Source organism: Myxocyprinus asiaticus, chromosome 21, assembly GCF_019703515.2.
Source record: "Myxocyprinus asiaticus isolate MX2 ecotype Aquarium Trade chromosome 21, UBuf_Myxa_2, whole genome shotgun sequence".
NCBI classification, from domain to species: Eukaryota; Metazoa; Chordata; class Actinopteri; order Cypriniformes; family Catostomidae; genus Myxocyprinus; species Myxocyprinus asiaticus.
Genome location: NC_059364.1, coordinates 8,684 through 29,068, shown reverse-complemented (window position 1 = coordinate 29,068; position 20,385 = coordinate 8,684). Strand labels below are relative to the sequence as shown.

The window sequence follows — 20,385 nt, the reverse complement described above, 5'->3', positions numbered from 1 at the left end:
ATTAAAAATAACGCTGTTTTCCAGAGTGGCGCAGCTTATGTTCATGCTTTTCAAAGTAACTGTCTGTATCTGAATGGTGATTGGCTCTGACTGTAAAGCAGGACTTCTTTTTCTACATCCACATATCCTCATTCTGCACATCAGCGATCTGTTCAGGTTCAGTATAAAACAAGGTGACCCGTAATCCTCACGTCTGTTCATGTTCTTAGGGTTGTTCGGTCACTAGTGAAAACATTTCTATCTTGCAGAATTCAGCTTGAAGGATAAATGTGATTATATAATAAACCTTATTTGTCCATTTTACCAGATTTTCTGTTTTGACATATATATATATATATATATATATTATATTAAAAGCTTTCAGTGACCCAATCACAGCAAACCTATATCTGTTTTTTCCCAGAAAAGTTGCTGTTTCAACGTATCTAATGAGCACACAAGAACTAGGAATAAATGTAATAAAAGTAAACATGGAGAGGGCTGTGGTTCAAACTAGCATTTACATTGTGTAGAAAGGAAGTGTGCTCGTTTCGAGGTTAGTCTAGAGAGGCAGGAAGGCAACTTGTGGTTAGCATGCCTAAATACAGTATGCATGCACATTCGTAGCAAATATACATGCACATACATACAAAACCTTTGCAGGAAGTCACGCCATAGAAAAACTCTTGCATTAAGACAGCAACAAAGGAGGAGAAAAGACAAACTTCCTGTTTCTCACAACAAATGTTTCAGAGAAAGAAACTCCTATTTATTTTCTTTATAAAAATAATTCACATCCTTCATTTTCTTGATTCAAAACTGTAAGCGACTCATTTACCACAACAGCTTACACACACATACACATACACCTTTCTTTGTTTTAAAATACAAACAGTCAGAATAAACTCAGAACACTGATGTGGAAAGCACTTTCAAAACTTTTATTTACAACCTCTGCCATGCACAGAGACACAGTGGTGTAGATACAAAATAATACAAACTAACATACAGTTGTGACTCTCCCTGAGCTTTTTACAGATGAAGAGGGACATACAGATGCTGCAGACAGGAAGTGCCCAGAACGAAGACATGGAAAAAGGGACGGACACACACACACACACACACACACACACACACACACACACAGTATTTATCTATATATACACAGATACATACACGGATAGAGACACATGATCACACATTCTGTGTAAATATAATTTACAATATGACTTGAACAACTAGAACTAGTGGAACTGTTCCATTAGTTAATAAGAGACGCATGTCAATTTGCAGCTTTACTAAGCAAAACACAGTGTGAGACAGGAAGACAACTAGTTTTATTCATTTTTTTTTATGTTTCATTCATGATGTTTAAGGTCAGTAAAGACTTCATTAAATCTGCTCCACCAAAGCACATGATAATTTGTTTTTCACAACAAAAAACAGCATGAGAAAATATATACAGTGAAATAATTCTTTTGCATACAAATATAATTCGCATCTTCTGTTATTTGAAAGAAAATTACCTTCTATTGACTCTGACCTCCATCAAACCCTCTGTGCATTTCAACAGTCAATGAAATCTCCCAAACAAACTGTAAGCTAAATTGACTTGACAACCTCAAAGAATTTTACAACCACTTTAGGAGCACACACAAACACAGACAGACAAACAGACAGACAGACTGACAGACTGACAGACACGTTCAGACAGTGGGAGCATTTCGTGTTTTGGGTGTCCTGACATTATCTTTGCCCATTGGGTGTGTTGTGAGGCTGGACAAACAGACAGTCACAGTACAGTGTGTGTGTGTTTGTGTGTGTGTGGGTCAATGAACCAGTTATTTTTTGTAAATAATATTTTTGTCAGTGCGCAATCTTAAGTGAGTGTGAGTGTTTGTGTGATCGATCTATTACTTTTGTGAACCTGTGTGTGTGTGTGTGTGTGTGTGTAATTAAGTGAGAGACACAGTCAGTTTAATTCTCTCTAACACTGAGACCATTCTGGACATTTCCGTCATGCTCTTCCTCTTCCTCTTCACTCACAAGGAACTCGTCCGGAGGCCAGCGCAGCTCGCCGCTCTCCACCTCACCGTCTGTTGGTTCCACCACAATGGACGGCAGCCGATCTTTCAATTTACAGCAACAATCAAAGTCTGACGGGTCTGGAAAGATCTGTGAGGAGGAAAGTCAAATATATTCTATATGATCTGCTCGTTCATTTCTCCCTGTCATAGATATACAACACAATAGGTTTCTCACCATATGATATTTGCTAGATTATTTAAAGATGTTAAAATACTTTCTCGTATCTCACTTTAATGTTCAGATTCATCAATAATAAGACATTAGTAGAGTGATTCAAAAAGTGAAAACATTGGCTTTGTGGTGCTTTCAAAACATTGCTGTGTTTGTTCAATTGTATTTGGTGATGCTAGTGGCACAGCAATTACAAACGCCACACTAAATAGATTATTTACTATAAAAAGCATTATACAAATAAAACTGAATAATAAAAAAAAAAGAAACTTCATGAAAAGAACAGCTAACCCTAACTGAGCAACCAAAAGCTGATAAAACTACACTGCCTGGCCAAAAAAAAAAAGTTACATACTCAAATATTTCGTTGGACTGCCTTTAGCTTTGATTACGGCACGCGTTCATTGTGGCATTGTTTCAACAACCTTATGCAACTTCACAACATTGATTTCCATCCAGAGTTGCATTGAGATCTTGTATTGATGACGGGAGAGTCAAACCACTCCGTAAAGTCTTCTCCAGCACATCCCAAAGACTTTCAATGGGGTTAAGGTCAGGACTCTGAAGTGGCCAATTCATGTGTGAAAATGATTCCTTATGCTCAATGAATCACTCTTTCACAGTCTGAGCCCGATGAATCTTGGCATTGTTGTCCTGGAATATGCCCATGCCATCAAGGAAGAAAAAATCCATTGATGGGATAACCTGGTCATTCAGTACATTCAGGTAGTCAGCTGACTTCAATTTATTGCCTCATAATGTTGCTGAGCCTTGAGCTGACCGATTAAAGCAACTCCAGATCATGACACTGCCTCCAGAGGCTTGTACAGTGGGCATTATGCATGACAGGTGCATCATGTGCTTCCCTTCTTATCCTGACGTGCCCATCGCTTTGGAATAGGATAAATCTGGACTCATCAGACCACATGACCTTTTTCCATTTCTCCACAGTCCAATCTTTATGCTCCCTATTAAATTGAAGTCGTTTTTTCTGATTAGTCTCACTAACAAGTGTCTTTCTTGTGGTCACACAGCTGTTTAGTCCCAATCCTGTAAGTTCTCGACACATTGTGTGTGTGGAAATGCTCTTACTTTCACTATTAATCATAGTCGTGAGTTCTTCTTCGATTTTTTTTTTACGATGTGACTTCACCAAACGCTTTAGTGATCTCCGATCACGATCATTCAAGATTTTTTTCAGACCACATTTCTTCCATGAAGCTGACGGTTCACCACTATCCTTCCAGGTTTTAATAATGCGTTGGACAGTTCTTAACACAATTCCAGTGATTTCAGCAATCTCCTTAGTTGTTTTCTTGAGGCAGGCCAATAATTTGCCCCTTCTGAAACACAGTAACATCTTTTCCACGACCACAGGATACATCTTCCAACAGAAATGAGAAGCTGCACACTGCATCAGTTAGAGTTAAAGGAAATGTTGCAGCTGAAACATATTAATCACTGCAATAATGATCCAATCGTAGACTCTTAAGTATCTGCTTTTTTTTTTGGCCAGGCAGTGTATGTCCTCTGAGTTGTTTATGTGCACATGTACTGTATGTTCAGAATATTCAATAAATCACATGGAAGATATTTTTCACTATATTCTCTCTTTTAAAACACGCACATTCTGTTCTTTCACTCTCTCGTCTCTCTGTTTATCTTTCTTTCGACTCCAGGATGAGGAATATTTCCAAAAACACACAGTGTGTCCAAAAGTTTCATTTCACCTAAATGTTGGATGAAGTATTGGTGTATTTTTAGTCCACAATCTTTCAGTGACAAACATGGCAAACAGAGAAACCAACAGCCCAAACTGGGCAACATGCCCAATGGAAAGAACATTAAATTGTGTGTGTGAAAGAGAGAGACTGCTCTATAACAGGACTCTTCAATGACACTGATCCATGAGAACTGCAGACACACATCTAACCCCCTCACTACATAAACAACATCAGAGCATGGGATAAATTCTTTCATACTAAACATAGTCTAATCAGTCTGCTCTTACTGCAGCCATTAAACTCTAAAACAATAACATTAGGAGGAACAAGTAGAACAAAAATACATCATTTCTTCATTTGAAATAGTTTCACTTTGAGAGTCAAAATATTTATCATACAGCATTATTGGAGGATATAAAAACAAACCCCTTGAGCAGCTAATGGAGAGCAGTTATCCTGAACAGAGGTCATAATCTAAAACTGAACATTTAGCTCGAAGATAAAATCCTTATGAACTCTCATGGAAGATAATTTTTTCCCCAAGACATGCTTATTTATTTATTTTTTTTTGGCGGGGGGGTTCCCCTTTTCTCCCCAATTTGGAATGCCCAATTCCCAATGCGCTCTAAGTCCTCGTGGTGGCGTAGTAACTCGCCTCAATCCGGGTGGCGGAGGACGAATCTCAGTTGCCTCCGCGTCTGAGATCGTCAATCCGCGCATCTTATCACGTGACTTGAGCGCGTTAGCGTGGAGACCTAGAGCGTGTGGAGGCTTCCACGCACAACTCACCACGCGCCCCACTGAGAGAGAGAACCACATTATAGCGACCACGAGGAGGTTTACCCAACGCGACACTACCCACCCTAGCAACTGGGCCAATTGGTTGCTTAAGAAGCCTGACTGGAGTCACTCAGCACACCCTGGATTTGAACTTGCTGAGCTACCCTAGCCCCTTCCAAGACTTCTTTTTAAAAATTTTAACAGTTTCAATGGAGCATTTCAGACTCAAAACTGCTCTGAGTAAACAAATAAACTAGTGTTGTCAGTCGATTAAAAATTTTAATCGCGATTAATCGCATACATTTGTTTTTTTTGTTAATCGTGATTAAATCGCAGATTTTTAAAGTGCTGAAATTTGACACTATATATACTTTTTCCTTTTTCAAAATGCATTTGTTTCCATCTTAGGAAACAAAACAAAAACAAAACAATATGTAACAATATAATGCTTTATTAACATTTTCCAAACAAAGCCTTCCACAATATAAAGATAAAAATGCGCTAAAAGAGTCTAAGTGGGAGTTTGACTAATTGAAAGAACTAGTCTCCACATAGGTTGCATATTCATTGCAATGGGCATTAAATCTTTTAAACTCTCATCCTCCACCATATCAATCTGCCGGTAGTGACTATCCTCTTTATTACGTGAAGCTGCGTTCATGATTCATGTCAGAGCGTCAACACCAGCACCGCTTTGAACTCACCATGAAAAGCACTTGCAAACAAAAACGTCTCATTCTGTGTTTTGGTGATAGTTAAGATTTGGTGTGCTTCTGAGGTAATTATAATGTGCCTTACGTAAGCTGAAAAAACTTGATTTCAGGGCCCATCTGGACTTGTTTTGTACATCAAATAGTGTTAAGAGTGTCTTTCTCCATCATTTTATCACTGATACAGAAGCACTGTCAGAGATTCTCCTCCGTGGCTCTATCATAGGAGAGAGTTTAACGATCAGCTAGCGTGTTAAGAGCGTGTTCCGCCCATAGAATGTCTATATGCTATGTTATGCTAAGCGTGTAGGCTCTTATTGTTAGAAGGGCTCTGCGGCGCTGTGTCTGTTTGTGATGTGTCAGTGTAATGACTATGGGTGGACACATTACAAAGGTTCAGCCCTTCACACAAGTGTTCATGTTGTATTAATGGTAAATGCGTTAATCACGATTAAGAAAAATTAACACGTTAAACTTTTTTAATTAATCGCATGCGTAAATGCGTTAATTCTGACAGCTCTAAAAAGACACATATAATTTCTTCCTACTTTGGCGAGGAGTGTGGAACCTCAACTGCTGTGAAGACCCGTAAAAATATATATATCGGAGCAGAGATTGTTATGTTATAGAACATATGTGGTTATTCCTTTAATGACTCCAGTTAGGAGTGACTCTTCAAACACATTTTTTTAAAGGTGACCAAGTTACAGAGGACTGGAGTAAAAAGCAGTTTTAAGATAATCTTATTCCAATGACACATTAAAAAGACATAAGTACGATTAATAGTTTAATAGCGTCTGCCAAAATGCATTAATGTAGTGATGTTTCGTTCATGAACAAATCATTCTTGTTCACCTCCATTCATTGACTCATGTTTCTCTCCCTTTCGAAGCCATTGAGCTAGTTTGAAGCAAGAGACAGCTTTGGTGACTTTTCATGCCTTTAAAGACTGACTACAGCACGAGCCAATAGGATTCCAGAGCGGGCAATGAAGGAGCATATCATTAGTGACACTCACTAAACGAATACACCCCGTCATTCTGAAGATGAAGAGACATCTCGTTCGTGAACAAACTTAACGTACTGGTAAACTCGTTCCCAAACTATATGAATGAATCAGTCATCTCATTCATGAATGAGGATCTGCTGACTCTCTGAACGAGAGGAGGAGGCAATTCATGTGTTCAGTTCAACAATCTCGTTCAACAAGTGTCCGAATTCATTATAAATAAAAGTGACTGATGATGACGACCTCACATTACAATGACATACGGACGTTATTGATAATAAAAAATTTTTTAGGGTAGTATTGTGGTCTTTTTTGTATAGCTTGATAAAAAGTTGTGCTCAGCTGTTCATAATATGATAGATATGCTTTGTTGTCATTTGTGGGGAAATGCTTATGATGCTTTAACACTCTGCAGTGCAGAAGTCTCTTAAAACTGTAGACACAAATTTATAAAGGATATTTGATTTGGTCTGTTTGGAATCGTTCAAAACGTAAAAGACATAATTTTCTGCCATCTAATGGTGAAAAGGCGTAATTTGCAGATATGGTCAATGAATGAATCAATGAGCAAATCTTTTTGGTGAATGGATTCAAAAGACTTGAGTCGCTGGGATGAATCAAAATCCCCACCACTAATGGTTGACAGATAAGGATTAGGTGTTACCTGAAAGGTGAGACGGTCTTTGCTGGGACTCAGCCTCATGTCATCCATCGGTGCGGCGCTGATCATCACTTCAGTCATCTCACGACACACTACAAACACTGTTCTGTACGGGACACACAAGACAAGGTGCAAAGGTCAATGCAGCGGACAGAACAAGCCTCAGTTCAAGGGTCAATTATACAAATCATGATCAATGTTTCTGTTTGAGATGTTTTAGTAGGGTTTAGGGATTAAGATGCTAAAAATGATTCAAATCCTCCTCCGCTCCATAAACCAAAATTTGAAACACATTGCATTATAGCTAACATACTAAATAAATTCAGAGGGTTTATCCATTATCTGATAATCTCAAAATCCCCCCCCACCCCCCACAAAAACCAATTAAATAAGTACAACTCTCTCATGTACTTGACCTCAGTTTACATGTCTTTCATTTCACCAGTGACCAATTATACAAGAGTCATGGAGACCATCACTGTCATCAGGTATGTGTGTTTGTATGTGTGTTTGAGTCATACTGAAAGTGAATTGTGGGTGTGCATGTAGCCTGTACATCTCATATACACCAGCAATGAATTTTCCATTGGCTTCAGTTTCAAAATGGATGATAATTTCCTTTAGATGTTAAAGGGTTAAATTTAGGGTGTGTGTTTATACCTTATGTCTTTCTGCACACTTGTGTATATAATAGACCGTACAAATATTTTCTAATTTTCAGTGACCACTTTGGAGAAATAATATTGCCAATATAACTGAAGACTACATCACACCTCTCACCCTAAACATACACCCTCAAGTACAGAATTTCTCTGGCACATTTATCTAGTCTCAAGGAGTGAGTTTAAACCTCAACAGCAAACACTCTAAAGGTCTCCATCAGAAACAGAAAAGAGCTTCTGCGGTAAGAGAGAATTCAGATCAGTACTGGGGCTTTTTCCTCACACAGGTTATTTAAAGCCCTCAGTAGAGGAACCACACACAACACCAGAGACTTTGATCATGAGACCAAGGTCAGGAAAACAAACCTAAATTCTTGAAACAAAAAAAGCAGCAAATAACCTCAGAAGAACATTCAGACTCATGTAGAAAGTTTCCCAAATAACAAGAGTAAGGATGAAATACAATGATCCCAGAAAATATGATAAAGTCAGGATGAGAAAACGACAACAAATGAAACCTAACAAAACCAAAGCAGGTGGAATGTTGTACAGCTTTTACAAGGTTATAAATTGACAAAAACAGCCTAGCTTTCTGCTCATTGGATTTTCCACACTGTGTCCAAAGCAGTAAACATTGATTTCAGATAACCAGATAAGAGATCCAGAGATCAGATAACCGATGGGAGAATCTATGTCATCAGTTGATGCAACAATAAAAATGACAAGTTCAAGAGAGATTTAAGAGTTTCTACATCATAGAGGGATCAAGGTTTTACAAAATATCAACCAGGACCTGTCCAATCCACTGTACAACATAGTCTTAAAACCCAGAGAGCTGCCCACATAGGCAACATTTGTAGGAATCATTGGCACGCTCCAATTGTGAAGGATGTTCCAAAATTATGCTGTCTCATTTTTAAGATACCTCATTTTGCCCTAATTCTAAACTAGCATTGCATGTATCCTTCACAGGTAAGGGTTAGGAATCCCAGAATGCATTATGAAAAAATTTTCCTTCCAAGAAAATGCTGAAAGAGACTACATTTTCTTCACCACTAAAAATATTAACTGACAATATTGTAGTTTCATCTAATTAAAATGAATTATTTCACGCAATATTTGAGTGTTTTATATTTTCTGTGCTTGTTAGAATGTCGAGTCACTAGCTTAGCAACATGTTAACATCAGGCTATATTAGAATCAACATCGCCTGTTTCACATTGCATTTTCACAAGCATGAGCAAAGCTACATCATAACTACATCGTAACTACAGCTGTAGACTCACCAGGGCTTTCACACTGGAAGCTAAAGTAATTTCTATGTAACAATCTATATTTAGTATTTCCTTTATTAATGATCATAACTTATAAAATGGTTATCAGGAATGGGCGATTGATAAGTATTAAATACTTCATCATCATGAAATCTTATTAACATGATGCTGGTGTAATCTAGTGTAGTCTTGTAGAATTATTTCATTTAGTGACAGCCATCACAATAAGCTCCGATCCTTACAAACATCATTCAGTGAAGAAACTAGGTTTGTACCTGAGCGGGAGGGCAACGAGCCTTTGAATGTTTTGCACAACACAGGACGCAATCACTTGGTTTGGAATGATCACTCGGCTTTATAGTCAGAAATACGTTTATACAACCATATAATCGAGATATCTCTCTGTTCAAACATCAGCTAAAACTTTTAAGTTTTGAATACTTCATAAGAATAAAGAAAACATTTGATCCATCTGCACCTTCAGCCGAAGCAACTACATCCCACACTTTTTCCTCTGGAACTAGTCTCCCCATTGGTTCCATATTTATTGTAATGGGCATTAAATCTCTTAAACTTGGAGTGGTGGTGGTGTAGTGGACTAAAGCACTGAACTGGTAAACAAAAAGGTTGTTGGTTCAATTCCCACAGCCACCACCATTGTGTCCTTGAGCAAGGCACTTAACTCCAGGTTGCTCCAGGGGGATTGTCCCTGTAATAAGGGCACTGTAAGTCGCTTTGGATAAAAGCATCAGCCAAATGCATAAATGTAAATGTAACTCTCATCCTCCACAATATTAATCTGCCAGTAGACTTTGGCTTTCTGCTTTGCTACAGCAATCGTGAAGCCGCGTTCTTGATTTGCGTCAGGGTGCCAGCATCAAGCGCCGCTTTGTGTTAACACGTTTATTCTGACAGCTCTATAAAAAATCATATCCATATAAAACCATACTTCTGCCTAAGCTATATAATTAATTTGATTTTTTGTTTCATTTTACATCTGACAATAGTGTTTCTTTTTTTTTTTTTACATGCTCTATTACATATAAAAACACACTAGACTACAAATAGACTGTATGCTTATTCTGTGCAATTTGTACTTTTTTTGTGTCAAATCACATACATTTTTTCCATCAACAATGCAATGTCACTTTAATTGAGCGTGAGCAGCACTGCAAAAATAGACTCTGAGCCGAAACACCCGCTGCACTGCAGCTCAAGCTATGCTCTGACGCACTGCAGATGCTTCCGATGTGTAAAGGGCCTAGGGTTCGGGTTACCCATTCTTGACCGACAGTTTGCCAGTGTGGATCCGGTGGATTAAACTATTAATTTATCTTCAGGTCCCAACACTGGTGATAAGAACTAAATAATTCACAGTACCACAGTGACTGTTTTGTAGAAATGTGAGGAACAGTTCTAATGTTGTCATTCGCTATCAAATGAGGTTTCACTAATTAAGAGTGTTTACTCTGGCATACTGGACACCTTTCTGACAACTAGATGCAACAATTTACTATACGTACAATAACATCTGGATAAACCGCTCATATACAGAAATTCTTGAGGTAAAACACTTCTCTCTCCATGTTTTTGCTCAGTGATGGGTGAATTCAGTCACTTAGGAAGTTCAATTTCAGTTAAAGGTGCTGTAAGCGATTTTAGCCATTCTAACTTCCACGAGACTGAGCTGTTGATTTAGCCACACCCCCTATTTCCAAAACACTGCACCGATACCGTTAAAAAATGACAAAAAGCATGTTCCTATGGTTGCCAAACACAACAGTAGCGAAATAGTGCCCTCAACAAATTATGAGTCAGAATATGGCAGTAAGCCTCAATAATTCGCTGCAACTACAGTTCTATGAGAACACGCAAAATGATTGACAGGCAGAAAGCCTCATTGTCCGTGGCCTGTGGTCACATTTTTGTTTGCCGTATACAATGTTTAGAGCTGTCACAGAGACCGGTGAGATATCTCAGGACACTTATTTCAGTGATATCTTTCAGGGAGTAGAAAAAAAATGTTGTATACCTTTCCATGAAAAAAAATAAAAAAAATAAATCGCTTACAGCACCTTTAAGGCACAGTCACACATACATTTACACGGCGAAATTCCACAGGCGAAATACAGTCATCTCAATGGGAATCCGCGCAATCATGAATTTCACGCAATGGACTTACGGTGGGGAAGAATTTCCCCTCGTGGATTTCGCGTAGGGTTCAAGTTTGCTGAACTTTGCGGCAAACTTTTGCTGCGTTGACCAATAGGAAGATGCTTGGTTTGGTAGTGACCTCTGAGTGGGCAGTCCTTCGTATACAGCTAAACTGAATATACACAATGTACAAAGATATCATTTTAGCGGCATGTTTCTTTTCAACTTCACTATGCCAGAGTATGAAGTGCAGCACTAAAAAGAGGCTGCTGGGCAGTAATTTTTTTGCTGATTTCACACGCGCTCAGCATCTGCCCACACCATCTTCGCCCTCTGAATTTCACCATGCAAAGGCAGGTGTGACCGCACCGTTAGGATAATGCCTTAGAAGGTAGCTTCCTTTGTTGACTGCATGTAGACCAGAGGTGCCGAAACTAGGGACCGCGGGCCAAAGGTGGCCCGTGATGACCTTTGATTTTGTCCGCCTTGCCATAGATGACAAGAGAAAAAAATATGGCATTGACGCAGCTTGTTTTTTATTCATATTTTTAAATTTTTTTTTTACATTTTTTTATTTTATTTATTTTTGCATTAAAAATCTATAGCTTATTTGAAAAGTAGAGAGTATAAGTGATTTAATTTTTTTTAAATGTATATGCGTACTTCAATGACCTTTAAATAAGTGCTGTCGGAAAGTTCGCTCCATTGGCCATCCCAGGTGCCACCCCAAAATCTTCACTGTGATTGGCCAGCTCCAAAGTTGGAGGTGTGCCTTTAATACTGCCAGACAGAACCTAGTTGGTTTAAAATGGAGCGGGAACTGAAGCAGTATCAGAAATGACAGGTAATTAGGTGGACTCGTGGAATAGTGCGTACAGTCATCCGAAATGAAATATGGCTTCAACGTGCACTATAGCACTTAATATCCATGTGAACGTGACCAGTGAAGCGGGCTTGATAAAGTCAGGTGAGGGAGCATTTCAATATAAACAACGGTTCCATTCACTCCAAATACCGCACAACATTACGACAAGCACTATAAGTGAACAGACCAGTACTCTCAAAAATCCTTTTCTGCCAGCCAGCTAGACAAAAACAGTATTGCAGTAAAAATGTGCTTCGTAGCTTTTATTTCCTTTCATAATGTGATGCATTTAGCCTTAATCCATCGCCTCTTAAGAAAAGCAAAAGTACAATTCATGTTCAATTCAAGGAAAACAGTTTTAATCTCAAATAAAAGTAAGTAGGCTAAATGCATTTACTAAGCAAAACCATTTTACAGCATTGTTTAATTAAATAATCCTATTAAATGTGGCAGTCCCAGTATATTATAATACTGAGTGAAATCCAGGACAAAGTGTAGACTAGGTCACAAAACAAAACAATATCCTACTTGATAGTATTACATCATGCCATTGTATCTTCATCTCTCCATAACTGCACAGAACTACCGTGTGTTCACTGTGAGGAACTGTTCTTAAAGAAACAGTAACCATGTTTTAAGAGATGCTTACATTTAGTCATTTAGCAGACATTTAATTCAAAGTGACTCACAAATGAGAAAGAGACACAACATACATAAAAATTATAGTACAGGACACTTGATTTTAATTTTAGAATTCTGTGTGTTTTGCAATATTAATATTACATTTTAAAATAATACAGTTTGATATTTGCAACGTTTACTTTTGGCTCATTGCCCTCAATCAAGTTTGATTTTTGGCCCTTCATCGGAAAAAGTTTGGGCATCTCTGATGTAGACAATAGAGCTGCATGATTATGACAAATATCACTATAGGACTTTATCACACTTCATGTTTGCAAAGCGGATGCTTCGAATTGAAGCGCAGAACTCCCGCCGTCACAGTTTGTAATCAATAGCAGTACACATAGCGCAGAACTGTTATGCTCTATTTAAATTCATCTCAAATACTTGATCTGAACAGACCAGGTGAGGAAGTTCCAATCAATACTTGACCATTATGAAACAAAGAAAAACTGTTTATATAAAATGAAATGTTATTAGACGCATTTCATGATTTTAAAGAAGAGTATGTACAGTATGTGTGTAGGCATTACTTCACAAAGAACTACATTTTTAATTAGATAAATGCAAGACTATAGTACAAGAGTACAAATAGCACATTAAACAGAATTAAAACAAAACAACATTTTAAATGTGGAGTAATATCCACATTTAGATAAATTGTAGTCATAAGTTTTAATATGACGGGTCCTCATAGGATTTAAATGCAATAAAAATATGTGTGTAAAAAATAAAGATGAAAATGTCAATGTGTCTACAGCTGCATTATATTTAAAATACAAATGGGAGATTAAACTAACATGTTGCAACAGTGAAAACATTTAAGGATGACTGGACCCAAAAATGGTTTCTTCAGACTCGAGTTGGGTATTTAATTCCCTGGAAGTAACCTGAACAGCTCTTCATTTGTCATTATGAACCAGGAACTCTTTACTTTGATAATCACCTCGCTCAGATACTGCTGTATATTAAAATGGAAGATGACATGCATAATAAAGTGCCATGTCAAAGTTAATAAACAAAGTGGACATTTATTGTCAAGTTCAACTAAGCTAGTTTAATCAACCTGGCAATTGTCCACTGACAGAATTATAACAGAAGTTTGATTCTTTTTTATAAATCAGTATATCAGCTTCAAATTGGCCCTCTTGGCAACATTAAAAAACCAAAAACTATTATTACAATTTTGATTTGATATTATACGCAAAGTGAGCAATGTGACAAGAGCACTCCTATTATAATCACTAAAGCTGTGTAGACCAGGTCTTAAATGTTTTTCAGGTCAAGAACCACTTGGTGGATCAAGAGATGGAGCAAGGTCCCCCCGTCACAGGCGCTGAGCACCCACAGACAAGCACAAGATATTCCCCATTCATTTTCTAAATATGCATTTAAAAAAATATTTAATACATATTTCTCAGCCTTGACCTAAACTAGAAAATTAAAGACATTAAAACATTTGAAGCAAAAAATTTGAAAAATTGAAGTGATTGGTAATTGGGAACTTATCGGATTGGTGTATCTAACTTTGATTGTTAGGGCATCCACCGCAGAAGCAGAAATCGGTGCCTGTGCCCCCTACATACTGAATAAATATTGTATAAAGCTTTCAGCCCTAACCCTAGCCTGGCTTATAATTACAGGAGTATAGTACTATATACCAAGGGGTCATGAAGTGCTTTTTTTTTTTTTTTTTTAAGTTTTATTATCTTCCCTGAGGTCCAATGATAATGTAATAAAAGTTGTTTTTTTTTGCACCAAAACAGTCAAAATTTAATTTTATATGATCATTTTTCATGCTGTTTTTGGCTCTCTGTCTGAAACGCTCGGTTTTGGCCTAAGCGCCTCCTTAAAACTTCAAAGTAAACGCCCACTGTTATGACAAGCTAACATCATGAAATGCCCCTCAAATTCAGCTCAATCAGAAGAGAATGAACCTCGACATTATAAAACAAAATTGCAGGGTTTACATAACACACATCCAACACATTGCATCTGACTATAAAACTGTTAATCTCAAGCTGTTAACACTCAGATCCATAATCAAACAGTCATGACATTTGAAATATTCATGAAAGTATCGGTTTACTTACGATTTAAGTGTTTTTAACTGCCCCCTCCTTCAATAACAGTTCCTTTGCAAAGCTTGAATCATTTTTTGACTGTTCACAAGCAATCCATGCTGACATGAGTCCAAAAAAAAAAAAAAAAAAAAAAACTGCACAAACATAGTCCAAAGAACGGTGAAATTATGCACATACATACTGAAGGTGCACATCGGTGGAAACACACCGAAAATGTCGAAGACATCCATCGTCAAAGATGTCCAATGTTTACATACACCAACAATTAAAAATAGCGCAGATGGGCGAAAGAACGCGTCCATGACAGAGGCAGCAGCTGAATGAGAGAATTGCTTCTCCTTTTTAGAGTTGTAACTTGACACCGTGTCTTTTAAAAGCAGCGAGATACATGGCAGCGGTCAAAGAGTCCGTGTAGTTCATGTTTATATACAAAATAATTAGAAATAGTCTGAACTGCGTGCCAGTGGGAGGGGCGCATGTTGTGGGATGTGTAAATACAAATGAGCAATGTCTTGTGACGTCAATAACACAGAGATTTCAAAACAAGACGTTTCAGTATGGTGGAAACTACAAATGCTCTTTTTAGAGTGGGAGGAAGTTGAAATTTAAATTATGTTTTTATAGTACAGTTACCTCTTATATGTCTAAATTTCAAGGAAAATGTTATTCTCCATTTCATGACCCCTTTAATGTATTTACATACTTTGTTGTGATTGCAAAGCCATTAAAAGTCATTATTGATGTATAATGAGTTGTATACTTGTGCATTACATTTTACATTTTAAAGTGGGAGGAAAAATAATACATTAGCTGAACTTGACTTTGGTTGAAGTTAACGTAATATATATACATATATATATTTACTGTATAAGCAGACCCCTGTTAAAGACCCCTGGTCTAGACAGCACAATAATAATAATGAAAAAAACATATGTACACTGTTAACACTTTGTTGATTAACATTACAGTTGCATTGCTCAACAAAAATGTCTGTGATTGGTTACACTACTCAACTGCTGAAAAAACATGTTGTAAATGATCACTCATTATAAATAAAGCCTTCAAAAAACAAACATGGAAGATAAGGCCCAACCTGAAGAGGGTACATCATAAATCATATGAACTGAAACTATAACTCTTGTGGCACACATTCCAGTTAATATTAAAAAATTAAAAGCAATGAACATGACACTATATTTCCATTTAAACAGAGCTCAGCAGTAATGAACATTTTCCTCTTGAGTGCTCAAACAAACCAGCTCGAGTTCTAAGCCACACATGCCTTTATTCCTGAAAAGGGTTAAAATGATGACATTATTTAAAAACAACAACAAAAACTGTTCAACCAGACTACAACTCACACCTGATTGACTGACATTTTCTTGTACTTTATGATTTCCTCTAGTGTCATCTGTGGGCTGATCTCAACAAAAGATGGAAATCCAAAAATAACAAGAACAAGTGAAAGTGTGCAGCATATGAGAGGAACATTTTCCCTTAGAAAAACTGAGTTATATAGAGAGTGCCTTTTTCAAACACAGATGAAAAGACAGAGTAAGTCAATCCGAGATAAGAAGAGAGATTATGTTGAGAATTAGAACAGACAGAACACATGAGAGAAACCAGAGGTAGACATACAGGTGAGCAAAGTGTGTATGATAAAACAAAAGACAAATGAAGTGTCTCTCTCTCTCTCACACACACAGACAGACAGACACACAGACAGACAGGAGTGTTGATAGCCTAGACCTGTGTAAAGATAAACACTGAATTGTTGCCAGTAATAGTTTAGCTTGGAGAACAAGTAAACATCCTGCAGGAAAGAATAACACAACATCAGCCTAATAAAACACACAAGACTGTGTTACAATTCAATCTCCCCTTCATCTATCACTGCTAAAATAATCCAGGCCAAAGTTACACAATACATGGCTTCATCTTTTTCCACAGAAATGGAGATGCCTGCAAAGCAACAGAACACTGTTAAGTGCTTTCAAAGAAAACAGGCACAAATTGCCAAATTTAAACTCATGTGTCAACATGCCATTTAAGAAATACAAGTTTATGCAGAGTTTCAGTTTCGAGTTTGAATATCAATCGATTCAAAAGGGCATCTTCACAGAAGTGCATTAATTCATGTTTTAGTTGGCCAACATGTTTAGAACACAAACTGACAAGAATAGTAAAAAATGTCTCACACAATCTCCAAACAAAATGTCAATCAGATCATCATCATTAGCTTCAAAATATGAGCATGCTGCAATACGTTTTCCACAAACTCTGGCCAAAATGCCTGATGCCAAACATCATGACAAGTAGACAGAGTAACAAAACACACTAAATGACCTCCTTTGGAGTGAATGGTCAAATATAATCCTGTCTGAGATGACCGGGAGCGCATGTGTTCAGTGGAGTGCTGCTCTTGTTCTTTAATGCAACCAGTACATAAGTATTTTTAAGATTTTATTACGTTTTTGGCAGAGGACACTGTTCTAATGTTAGGGAATTTGTTGAAGGTTTGCTTCTATATGCCACCCATAACTGAAATCCACAATTTCCTTTATGTATGAACAGATTATTAAAGATATGATTGCCCCCTGAAGAAAGCACATTGTTTATGACATTGATTCTCTTTTAGTTTAAAAGGCTCTTTGCTTGTTATCATCCGTCAGACTCACTGACATCTTGAGTTCCACCAACTCAAAAAGAATCATATCCTGAAGGGATTGATGTATAAACATCTCTTTAGAAATGTCCTTCAGCTTCAGAGGCGGGTCCGAGAACTCTTCTCTATGCACACTTATCAAGCAGTGTTTGGGCCTTAATTACAATCTCATCGAAACACAACGAGACACGATGTCACAGAACATACAGTCAGTGCATTTACAGGCTCAGTTATAATAAAGCTACAGTGGGTTTTCCTATAGTGGAGCAACAAGTCTTCATCTGTCTGTCCAAATATACATGACACAATGTGTAATCAGTAGAGTTAAATACATGTCTCGAGAGAAAGAGAGAGATGAGTGGTGGATTTAGCTGGCCAGAAATATTCAGTGATGACAATGCAGTTTAAAAACTTCACTTCACTTCTTATCTTCCATACAACAGTGTTTGTGCAATAGAGACTGAGGGAAAATATTATATTGCTGTGTATTTAGAGGCATAATGAGTTGGATAAACAAGGCAATTGGAATTTATGCAAAAAAGGAAAATGAGAGCTCTCCACAAGGCAATTGAGGAACAGGTCATCTCATTTTATAGATGGAAATTTTTGTTGGTTGCCATGACTGAAGGGCTGATGACCAGTGGAAATTTGAGTTTGCTGAAAGTGTTGATTTTCTCTTAATGGAACGTAATCTTGGATATGGCTGCTGCTTTGGGAAAATCAAGTGACTCAGATTGATCATATAGTACTGATCACGTGGAAACAACCACTTGAACCTAAACACTGCTGGGTACTCACTGAGGATAGACAGACAGACAGACAGACAGACAGATAGATGAACTCTTGTCAATGTCTGTGAGAAATCAGCATAAGATGCATCAATTTCATGCTCACAAAAGTGCTTTGTGCAATAAGAGCGAATCGTCAAATGATATTTAAATTACATTCTCCTGTCAGTCATAGAGTGCGCAAAAATGCATGAGTATCGAGAGGGAAAGAATGAATATCATCATTTACACTGGAACAAAGGCAAATGAAAGTTCAGAAGATGACGCGCAGTGGAATCTTACCAGTAACAGACATGTAGCTGTGATTTCTACAGCTGATCTTTCCAGTTTTCACGATGCGAGCCTGTAGTCTACGCTGAAGAAAAATCGCTTAGAGGAAAACTTGAAGATGCATCGTCCGAAATGTAACTTCAAGCGACGCGTTTCCACCAGATGCTTAAACTACTTCATGAGCCGCTGCATGCTCAGTTTTATAGAGAAGGCGTGGCCAACCGCAGTCGACACGCCCACAGCGGACCAGACTCCAAATTCTTGAATGACACCGTCATAATGAAAAGTGTCCTAGCGCCACCAACAACCAATCAGGTAAGCGAAACTCCGTGCTGGTGACGACTAGGATTTTCATAGGATGTGAATGAAAGAAAATGACAGAGAAAACGGCTCAGTTCAGCGCTGTTTAAAGACTATGGTGGAATTTTATCCTGTAATTTCTGTATTATTCAATATAGTGAATAATGGCTTTACGTGGTGTAATAATTCACAACTAAGATCAATGAAGATTGGATATAGAGTGTCCTCATATTGAATCTATTTCATTTTATATTTGTCTCTCTGAGAGGACTGTGTGATAAATTGACCCCTTAGTCTTTTTCTTTTTTGCATGTTTTGCAAAAATGCATGTGCATGTATTCATGTGTAAATGTGTCTGTGTATGTATGTATGTATGTATAAAGTTACTAATGCTCTGACAATGTAAAACTTATTTTTGTATCATGCCTGTAAGGTAACTTGAATATGAATCTGTAATTGTCTGAACTGTGAGTGTGGTTTACAGCGCCATCTCTTGGAAGTAAAGTTCAAATCAAAGTTTTTATTGTCATTGTCTCATGCACAGATGCAAATTACAAACCACAGCACAGGACATACCACATATAACAGGTCTTTATTAAATAAGACACTGGACAAGATTGGTAAAAATGAAAATTAAAGCCTCATTAACCATTTCATTTCCACAAATTGTCTGCAAAACATCAGCCAAAATTAAAAATAAAGTTAATTGATTTCATTTTCATTTCACGGTGGCAATGCATAATCCCTTTTAATTTAAAAACTAAAACGCAATTGCTGATTTGGCATTCCTTTTCACTGCAATCTTGAGGCAAGACCAAAATATTAAATATTGCCAATATTAAAATGAAAAGACAAATGTGAAAAAGAAATGGCAAATTCACTTAATGTTAACACAATAGTAGTGAAATAATTCAAATTAAAATGCAAAGTTCAGTTTTAATTTAATTTTAGCTTTTATCTTTTTTATTTCAATTGTCATTTTCAAAGCCAACATGAAAATATGTTAATGAGTGGGTGGGGCTAAAGAGAGGATACTTTAATACAGTGGTTCTCACACTAGGGGGCGCAGAGAGGTTTCAAGGAAGATAGATGTGTACAGGTGCATCTCAATAAATTAGAATGTTGTGGAAAAGTTCATTTATTTCAGTAATTCAACTCAAATTGTGAAACTCGTGTATTAAATAAATTCAATGAACACAGACTTTAGTAGTTTAAGTCTTTGGTTCTTTTAATTGTGATGATTTTGGCTCACATTTAACAAAAACCCACCAATTCACTATCTCAAAAAATTAGAATATGGTGACATGCCAATCAGCTAATCAACTCAAAACACCTGCAAAGGTTTCCTGAGCCTTCAAAATGGTCTCTCAGTTTGGTTCACTAGGCTACACAATCATGGGGAAGACTGCTGATCTGACAGTTGTCCAGAAGACAATCATTGACACCCTTCACAAGGAGGGTAAGCCACAAACATTCATTGCCAAAGAAGCTGGCTGTTCACAGAGTGCTGTATCCAAGCA

The 20,385-nt window shown here is 37.3% G+C and overlaps 1 protein-coding gene across 1 annotated transcript; it reads right to left on the bottom strand.

Annotated features, from left to right (window-relative positions):
* Positions 1-905: 905 nt before the first annotated feature.
* LOC127412335 (protein LBH-like) lies at positions 906-18,752 on the bottom strand. Its single transcript, XM_051648600.1, has 3 exons — positions 18,578-18,752; positions 7,126-7,228; positions 906-2,154 (listed from the first exon to the last, which is right to left on the bottom strand). The coding sequence occupies exons 2-3, from the start codon at positions 7,201-7,203 to the stop codon at positions 1,957-1,959; spliced, it is 276 nt and encodes a 91-aa protein (XP_051504560.1). The 5' UTR covers positions 7,204-7,228; positions 18,578-18,752; the 3' UTR covers positions 906-1,956.
* Positions 18,753-20,385: the final 1,633 nt, after the last annotated feature.